The 10000-nt window shown below is 36.6% G+C and overlaps 2 protein-coding genes across 3 annotated transcripts in view; one reads left to right on the plus strand and one right to left on the minus strand.

The window, feature by feature from the left end:
• Positions 1 to 4244, plus strand: part of LOC137982035 (spliceosome-associated protein CWC15 homolog) — an 11346-nt gene extending 7102 nt beyond the window's left edge. The window contains exons 2-6 of the mRNA XM_068829057.1: positions 1510 to 1728; positions 1909 to 1990; positions 2861 to 2961; positions 3155 to 3212; positions 3307 to 4244. Coding sequence (XP_068685158.1) covers positions 1510 to 1728; positions 1909 to 1990; positions 2861 to 2961; positions 3155 to 3212; positions 3307 to 3378 — 532 coding nt within the window. The 3' untranslated portion in view covers positions 3379 to 4244. The remainder of the gene's footprint in view (positions 1 to 1509; positions 1729 to 1908; positions 1991 to 2860; positions 2962 to 3154; positions 3213 to 3306) is intronic.
• Positions 4245 to 5226: 982 nt separating this feature from the next.
• Positions 5227 to 10000, minus strand: part of LOC137982033 (PABIR family member 2-like) — an 11204-nt gene continuing 6430 nt past the window's right edge. Inside the window, exons 8-10 of one of the 2 annotated variants that reach the window (XR_011118598.1) lie at positions 9102 to 9491; positions 8922 to 8979; positions 5227 to 8089 (exon numbers count right to left, since the gene is read on the minus strand). Coding sequence is in view for 1 of the 2 variants with exons in the window: in XM_068829055.1 (XP_068685156.1) it covers positions 9121 to 9491 (371 nt within the window). In the remaining variant the exon portion in view is untranslated. The remainder of the gene's footprint in view (positions 8090 to 8921; positions 8980 to 9101; positions 9492 to 10000) is intronic. The other variant, XM_068829055.1, reaches the window with a different exon arrangement.

A 10000-nucleotide genomic window follows, 5' to 3' on the forward strand; every position in this document is an offset into this window, starting at 1 on the left:
AAGTAATAGAACATTGACATCAAGAGTGGGGCTATGAAAAATTCATAATACAACTTTGCGAAAGGCCCCGCACTTATATACTCACCACGACACACTCTTACATACCCAAGAAACAAAACATTATGTGCACACTTGGCAATACTGTACATTTCAGTGAAGTTTCATACAATTCACCATAATTGTTAAGGCTCTCTTATCATAAAGTGAAAAACCATGCATGCATACTATAGTGTATTGCAGACCTATGTTACCCAGAGAGCAATGCATTATGAGTGTGATTGTCTGGACGTAAATAAAAACCACGAGTTGTGTTTGATATGGTGTTTTATCTAGTTAATCTCTGTTTTAATAATCGGGACTCAATCGCTACACATGCAGCGATGTCTTCAAGCAAATTAATAAATCAAGATTATTCAACATGCAAATACAGTATCAATAACAGACAAGAGCTGACTTAACAAAAGAATGCTCTCAGACACATCACATACTGCCAGTCGTTTTCTTAACTAAGATCATGGAAACCACACTTTTTTCTCCTTGATGTATCACTTTGTCACAAGTAATTTATACTTTAAACATGATTCCATTTTTAAAATGCACAGTAATTATTGATTCCATGAACAATTTCATGAAAGCAACGAATCCGAGGTTATGATTCCACCAATGATTTTTCGCACGACTGGAATCATACCATGTGATTCAGGTGAATCGTATTTGATTCCAGCGCCAATTTTCCAAGTGTGGATAAATCATCATGTGATTAGTGTTATGATTCTCAAGCCTTGAAAAATCATAAGCAACAATTCTGGTGCCCTGTTAAATCACCTTGTGAATTTAACAACATAATTCCAAAAGTAAATTTCCTGTGTGAGACAAACTTGTGTGGGCTCACATACATGCTACAGTTCAGCGTTTTCATCTTCCAAGAAAGTCTCTCCTGTTCAACTGTTTGATCTACATCATCTACATGTTCCAGCACTCGGAAAGGTCCCTTTTGGCTTATGGCTGTTTCTGCTTATGTAGGTGGCCTCATACAGCGTAAGCCTTTTTATAGACATCACTGCCGAGCCGGCCACTTCTGCTGAAGAGAACAGGACAGTCACAACACCAGGGACTACATCCCCTACTCTTATCGGATAGTGTGTGGATTTTTTTAATGTCCCACAGGGAACTTATTAACATAGAAGGTATTTGTGAGACGGGGACTACAGTTTATAGTCCTTATCCGAGAAGACTTGAAAGTCTAACCATTTGCAGATGAAATTACAAAGGCAGCACTTTCTCCTCAGCTATTTTAAGATCCTGAGTGTTCATCCGGCTGGGGTTCGAACCCGCGACCTCCCGCATGACAGCCCAATGCTCAACCAACTGAGCCACCGGTATGCCTTTGGAAAGTATTGACAATGATAAAGTTGACAATAAAAATGACACTATAAAAGGATATCAGTTCACAGTTACTGTAATTGCAATTGCCTTTGTAAACTGTAACTTGAGTACGTGTTCTTGCAGACAAATAGGACAAGACACTGCTGAGGAACTGAGGAGCAAAGACTTCCGTAAGGATTTGGAAGAACGTGAACGACAAGCAGCTCGTGAAAGAGTAAAGGAAAAGGGAAGTCGATCTAGTACTGAACAACCAAAAAGGCCTCGCTTAGATCAACCACCTCCATCTAATCTGGATGCAGATGATCCTGTTGAGGATGATGAGGATGACGACTCTGAAGAAAGGTATAGTACTTTTTATTATTTTGATAATGCAGTATGGTACATGTACCATTTGTAAGCAAACATTTTTTGTTAATTCAGCCCAGTCACATTCATTAAACTTACGTAAAAACAAAAGCATGCACATGCTCACACATTATTAGTTTCCTACAAATGTATACTGCATTTTTTATGGAATTCTAGTGATGATGAAGATGACACTGCGGAACTTCTGGCTGAGCTACAAAGAATAAAGAAAGAGCGAGCACAAGAGGAAGCTAGAAAGGTAAAAATATGGTTTCCCTTTAAGACTTACAGTAAACTTACTTTAGGATTGGAAAAGTGTTTTTTTGCTATCTTTTATTTTTGACAGTAGGGTGTCTGCTAATAGCAATACTTGAAGGTATATTGGTAGCATACTTGTGGCAATTAATTATTCTCTTACATACTGTACAACCTTTAACCCTTTCAGCCCCGATAGTGCCAAATGGCACTTATAGATTTTACTCTGTCTAACGCCAGACGATTTTACTCGTCAATGGGGAACCCCTCGGGGCTTAAAGGGTTAAGCTAACAGCATGAAAAAACTATGTCCCCGTTTAACCCTTTCAGCCCCGATAGTGCCAAATGGCACTTATAGATTTTACTCTGTCTAACGCCAGACGATTTTACTCGTCAATGGGGAACCCCTCGGGGCTTAAAGGGTTAACAGAAGTCAGCTTGGGTACTGTTTATTGCTAAATATTTGGACCAGAGTTGAGGACAGCAATTGTTTTGAGAGAGATTTGAGACTGAATAAGTTATGTGATGCTTGACTTTCATCACTCACTTCCACCTCTTAAAATCAGGAGAAACCAAACCTAGAAACAAAAATGCCAAAGCAATAAATGGAAGAAAACAACATGAATAAAAACAGTACATACCCTATTTTTTTATGATTAATATGATTTAACCCTTTCGCTCCCAAGAGTGACACTTGCAGATTTTACTCTGTCTAACGCCAGACGATTTTACTCGTCAATGGGGAACCCCACGGGGGTGAAAGGGTTAAACCAAAAAATCTTTCCTGGTTTTAACATCAATTTAAACCATCAAGTTAATGGCCAACTGACTTTAAACTTAATTAACTTACAACATGTATTATCGTTTTATTCAGGAAAAAGAGAAAAAAGAGGAAGATGAGAGAATACGAATGGAAAATATAATGACTGGAAACCCTTTACTCAACACTCAGAATAATTTTAAAGTGAAGAGACGGTATGCAACATCATCTTTGTAATAACTACAGTACAGATAAAATCTGAACTTTTCACAAAGAATTTCTTGGTGAAAAGCCCATAGGTTTTACAAACTAAATAATATAACATCACAAGCTTTACTCTGTAAGATTTTATTCTGTCTTTCAAGCAGACATGATTGCTTACATGTAGATGTTTTATGATTTTATAAGGTGGGATGATGATGTTGTTTTCAAGAACTGTGCAAAAGGAGAAGAAGAGAAAAAGAAGGTATAACTGTAAGCTACTTCTTGAGTTAAAAAAGTATGGACCAACGTGGAAAGTCAGTGTTATCAACATTGTCATTTATTTTCTTCTTTTCTAGGGGCAGCACTTTATCAATGATACCCTTCGGTCAGAATTCCATAAAAAATTTATGGAAAAATACGTCAAATGAACACAAGGAGTGATATTAGGCAACTCGGCTTCCACACGAACATGTACAGTATCTGGTCTGCAGAAAGATGTTCCTGCGACAAGGGGAGGAAAATCCAAGACGTTCACTCACCTATGCAAGACTTGTGCTGTGTTATAGTGACGTTTAATTAATTTAATTTTAATTCAATGGCTTTCATTATTTCACTTTTTTTTAAGATTAAAGCCTTTTGTGCAACCATTTTTATTTGGGGGCAGGGGGTAGGATGTCAAAAAAGCTACTTGGTCTCTTAGGTTAGGAAGATCAGCATTTTCTGCAAAACTTGCCAATCTTCATCTCACGGATACACGGTAAAATGAATTCAATTTAACCGTAAATGCCCAGTGATTAATCATCTTTGTATTTCTCAGTCTTGATTTCTTTGAAAGTTGGAGCAATAGTCTTCTCTGTTTTTCTTTGTTGATATGGTAAAAGCACACATAAGCAGCTTGTACTGTTTGGGTGGATTTTTGAAATGTATATAAACTTGGAAGGCTGCTGGTGGTACGATGCCTTTGAAGGGACAGTAGACAAGAGAAAAAAAGATCTTTTAGACCTTATATCCGCGCTTTGAAAATTTAATTGTTTCCTTACCACTATAGTCGCAATGTAGTGCACATTCCAAAGTAGTCCTTTAATGATTCATTGATTACTGTAGACACAAAATCACCTGATCAATCTGTAGCACAACAACTGACAACGTTACGCATGAACTTATTGCACCGTCACTTATAGCTGTTGTGAAATCTCCGATTGCACCATTAGTCGTATGGTCTTAATTAATCTGGAACTTTCTTCGGGATATGTATTGGTATGATCGATACAATAATAACACTATTCACAACTTACAGCTTTCTTTCTTAAAAGTCACAATTAAATTTAATTCGTTTTTTTTACACAAGTAAAGGGCTAGCAAAGTAGTCATAATTCAAGAATTACGTTATCCACAGCTATCTTTAGTACAGTGGTTATTTCCCTACCAATGACGTAATCCTTGCAAGTTCTGACATGTTCTTTGCTTGGCTTTATTTACTTTCCCCCTCCCATCTGATCTCTAAACTCGCTTCAATAAAACAGTGCCCCAATTCACTTCCCTTGTCTAAGAATGCGAAAAGTACTGGGAAAATTCTAGTTATGACGGTCGCTCCTGGCGAGATAAAAGTTCAAAACAAGCACGATCTTCTTCAACAAGCTGCCCAAGAGAAAGTTGCAACATCGACACATTCCATGAATGACGTAATGGTTTTTTATGTATTCAATACTTGCTTCAATAGCACAAAAAGGCAATATATTTTGTACTAAAGAAAAAGTAGAATATTCAGAAAATTTTAAGTACATTAATGTTTTAACAGCTTTTGGTAAATAAGTACCATAAGTTGCGTGATTTGCAGTCCCACTGACCATATAGTCGAGTGGAAGTTTGGGTCTGCCCACCGAAAAAACTAAAAAAAAAAAACATAAAAAACGTGCAGAGCAAGGACAGCGCGGTTAATAATGAAAATTCTGGGATAGAAGACCACATTAAGGGGTGGGAAAAGGCAACAGTTCACTTCTTCTAGGACAGACCTCTCCCCAAATGGGCTTTTCAGGGCCAATGAAATAACAACAACAACAACAACAACTGCTAAGAATTCCAACTGGCCAGAGGGAAACCCACGAGTGGTCAGAATGGTTCTTGAACCCTGGATATCTGGATGACAAGGCACCCTACCACTGGGTTGCACTGCCTCCTACTAATGCTCGAAAGACCCATCTTACATAGTCAAAATAATGGTGCTTGAATTATAAAGAGAAGAGACAACACAAACAAAATACTTTGACCAAGAGGAATATCTGTTGTAATAATTTATTGACAATATGTACAAAATGATAAATTACACATATTTCTATTTTTGATACACCTTCTAACACTCGCCAGATTGAAGCTTATTTGTTCATGTGGTACTGTACCTAAAAATACTAGTGACCTTCAGACTGGAGTACGAGAATGGCTATGAGTACAACTTTTCTTTACTGGGCATTACACTTAAAGAACAAAAAGTTTAAACATATGCATGCTCAGAACTGAAAACTTGTACTCATAGTCGTCTTTGTACTCCAATCCGAAGGTTGCCACTATCTTGATGATGGAGACGTGAAATAAATCACTTCTTCAATGATTTTCCTTTTTCTGACCTTCACTTTCAATGCAAAAACATACTACTGTCTTATGAGGAGTCCATGAATTGATGGCTCTTGGATAGGCCAACACACCAAACGTTTCATGGCTTTAACCTAAAGTTGGGGGTCTAAGAATGGGACAACTCAGCTTTGATTCAGGTTCTGAATTATCGATGAGCTAAATGTAAAATATTTTCATGAAAACATAATTATTTTGGATGTAATTTCAACGATAGAACTTGCTGAATCAAGTGCACAAAAAAATGCAACAATGCAAACTACAACAATAATATTATAGCTTTTTAAGTGACAACTGGCATTACACAAACTGATAATAATAATAATACTCATCGCCATCATCTAGTGCCATATTTGATAATATATAATATACATTCAGTGATCACTATTCTAACTACCAGTAGTCCCTACATACACGTAGTATACCAGCATTTATGAATGAGTAATGAAGAAATGTGTGCTGCATTCCTCTCAACTGTCCATGAAAAGAATCATAGTTGTAACATGAGCACGGTGATAAAGATTTTTAACAATTTTGTAAAGCTATTTTTGCTTCTTGAAAGACCGAATGTTTCGAAGAAGGTCAAATGCATGTTCTTTTTGTAACACAAATTCCTCTTGATTACTGTTCACGCATTTAGTAAAATGTCAGCTACCAGCATTCAGGACTATTTAAAATTATCATCCTGGTTGTTGTAGTGCTCAAAATGCCTGAGAAACAAAAATAATTATGATGCAATTTTTCCATGTGAGAGCCAGAAGACACCTTGTACATGTAGTTTTATCTTGCATCAATAATGCCAAATTTTAAAGTAAGACCAGGAATTCTGCCTCTTAACTTAAACATAAAAACCATAATAAAGATCTCCATCAGTCCTATACCACTTATTAACTGAGAGTGAGGTCATTACAGGGAAATCTCAGACCGAGGCCTTGATGTATTGACCGAGCAATAGCGAGGTCAATACATCAAGGCCTCGGTCTGAGATTTTCCTGTAATGACCGAACAGACAAGGCTAGTAAGTTATTTATTATATGGCCTTTTTTTGCTCAGTTTTGGCTTTTGGATAATAAAACTCGCTCTCGCTGTGGCTCTCTTTGCCGCTCATACTAAAGAAGTATCTGTATGCTAGTTTTTCTTTCAGTTATTGAAAATATATGGTTGTACTTTTTCCATATTTTTAGTTGTTTTTGCCCATGCACTCGTAGCTTTTAGTCTCAACTCAAAAGACCTGTCAAGCCAAGGAAATTTTTCATAATGCCCAGTCATTACAAGAAAATCTTGCCCGCTCAGCAGCCAATCAGAGCACGTGTACTATTGTAGCAATAGAATAAAAACCAATCCAGAAGAAGAAGAAAATATGTCTTTGAACATTAACATGTAATTCATCAACTGAAGGGATACAAGTATCCAGGTTGTCATTGACTTAAAATTTTTCTACCTTAGTTTGTTGATTCATGGCAAATCTGCTCTTAACATCTGCAAAAAAGTGTCATGGTCATGCACGAAAAATGAAAGGAAGATGATGAAGAGGCCAAAGTTCTCCATCAGTTTTTATCCTTTTCCCTAAACTTTTTGCAGACTATCTACAATAGTTCTTTGCAGCAATTATGGATTTTTAATTGTTTTTATAAAAATATGACAGTGATTTCACAGAAAATTGTTTTATGGTAAAAATCCATACTTCTCCCTATAATCTAAGCTTTACCTAAATTGTTACCCTCCACTGCTTTGAGCTCCACATTCTGTACGTGGTTACAACATATTGAAAACAAGATGAAATACAGTAGTAAAAGCTCTATCTAACTCCCTTTTAATTAAATAAATTTGATTTAAAAGAGCCACAAACAAATCAAAAATAAACAAATGTCCACCTCAGGGCTCTTTTGTCACGCAATACTTTCTAAAGGATTGTGTGACAAAACAAAAGATGGTTTGTACAACAGACACTGACGCCAAATAAAGATGCAAAACTGTGCAATCAAATTCAGTAAGTGCAAACATGAAAGACAAATGCCAACACTTCACTAAGTGCTACATGTAGCACAGCACTCTTCCCAACCTTGGAAAAAATTTTCTCTAACATGCAGGCCCCAGTAGTTCAAAAGGTGGATAAATCACTATTCATTGGATATCGCAATTGGTTTCTCTATGACTTATCCACTAGATAGTCATTTATCCGGCAGAAAGCGCTATCCATCGTTTGAACAACTGGGGCCAGCTAGCTGAGCTATAAAAACTAGTTGCTACATGAAATTATTAATGAAGACGACTGAATTAGAACAAAGACTTACTTTAATCTTGAATGTGATTATGTTAGATGCCTCTTAAATTTTAAGAATGGAGCAAACTAGCTAGGTTTTGTTTGAAAACTGTTCTGTCATATAGTATTTACAATAATATGCAGCATTTAAATTATAATATTTAACTATCTAAGATATGTCACAATGAAAAAGGTTACTTGAATCTTCTTTAAAAAACCACTGGGACACATCTGCTGTTAGAAAAATAAACCTGTGGAAAAAAATTACACCATAAGATGAAATTGGCTTTAACTCAATGTTGTACCTGAATTTGAATCTCCTAAGGTTAAGATTCTTTGTGTTTTGTACGTGTATTTGCATTCTAATGAACCATAATAATTATTTCACATTTAAATGGAAATATCTGGAACAAAACGTTTCATTCCCAAAGGGGACAGCTATTCTTAGAGTTGTTTTCATAGAGTTATGTCGGAGAGTTAGAGTTAAGTTTCCAAAATCCTGAATTCAAGATTTTGGAAGCCAACATTCATAAAAGCTAAACTTTTCTTTAGGCCTAATTAGGCCTAAGGTTAGCTTTTATGCATGTTTAGGATACTTTTTCTATTTATAAATTCAGGATTTAGGCCTTCCAAAATCTTGAATTCAGGATTTTGGAAACTTAAAACTCTAACTCTACGACATAACTCTATGAAAATAACTCTACTGCTAGTCAACCTGATTCCCAAAGGGTTTGAATTAGGTACAACACTGAGTTTCCAGTTAGGTGTATTATTCACAGTTTTCCAGAAATGTTCAGTCACTTTTTTAAATTACCAACTAACACTGATCAGAGAGAAAGTCTAATCTTGCCAGGGTTGTAGCTAGTATGAAGCAATCCAAGGAGCTTGCCTCAGTCATTTCTTTCCTGATTTTTTTTAATAAGGCAAGATCCCAGTGCTGTCTTGAAATGTAGGCATCAACACCCTAAATACCTACGAAGAAGATTTAAACATGGGCAATGCCTCAGTCATAATTTTTTTCTGGCTACGACCATGCTTGCATAGTAAATAGTTTAATAGCTTAAGCCACAAAAAAGGGCCAACCTAACATCTTTGGCATTAATTCACAGTTCTTTCTGCTTTTGACAAATCAAAAAAATATCTGGAAGAGAAAAAAAAAATAAGCAAAAAGGATAACTTTCATTTGCAGGTTTCAGATTTTGGCCTGTTTGAATAAAATTGAAGTTTCCTTGTAAAGTATCATGCATGTGTGGATCATCTTACCTCTACTTAAAAGTGTTCATCAATCTCTCACAGGTGCGAAGGTGAAACAGGAGGGTGAATTGCCTAGTGCTCTGGGGTGATTTTGAGTAGTTGATGGGCCAGCAAGAGGTGATCTTGGAGGTGTAAATTTTGAACGATACCCAGGAAAGGGAAGTCTAGGAACCTCTCCAAGGAGAAGGGGTGTCATGTTCAGCGATGATGATGATGATGACAATGATGATGAATCTGATGCAGAAGAGTTGTGGGGATCTTCATTTACAAGATTATTATCATCATCAAAATTAAGGTGTGTTGATTCACATGGGATATCAGGCGAAATGTTAACAGGGGAAACATCACAGAGGCGCTTCAATGGGCTGACACCAGGCTCAACTAAGCCCTCAGATGGACCTGACAGAAAAAAAATCAATTAAAAACAGTTTAAAAACTTCAAGTTTTGGGCATAATTTTATTGTGAGTGACAGAGGATAGATGGTATTGTGGTGAGAAGACAGGCCCCTTGCTTGCGAGCAGCATTTGCGCAGTGGTTAAAGCACATCCACAGATGTTTCCTACTCTGTTCCAAGAGGTTTTTTCTTTGAGGTAAATGTGCTTTGGCTTTCCCTTCTCCTCAAAAACCGTATTTAACAATTATTCTACGAAAGCACGCTGGATATGAAATGATAGATAACCAACAAGGCACATAGCGCCGAGTTGGTTATAATCATTTTATATTCAGCAAGCTTAGGCGAGTAGAATAGTAATAATTATTGTTCTATTCAAAACTCAATGATCATCAACTCTTCTTTGGTGTTCCCGGGGGCAGTATTGTCGACTAAAGCATTGATTTCTGCCTCGGTCAATTCCAGTGCAAAGCAGCTTTTGTTGGTGAAAGGTTTTCAGGTCACTTTATTGCTGAT

This window comes from Montipora foliosa, chromosome 13, assembly GCF_036669935.1.
Source record: "Montipora foliosa isolate CH-2021 chromosome 13, ASM3666993v2, whole genome shotgun sequence".
Taxonomy (NCBI): domain Eukaryota; kingdom Metazoa; phylum Cnidaria; class Anthozoa; order Scleractinia; family Acroporidae; genus Montipora; species Montipora foliosa.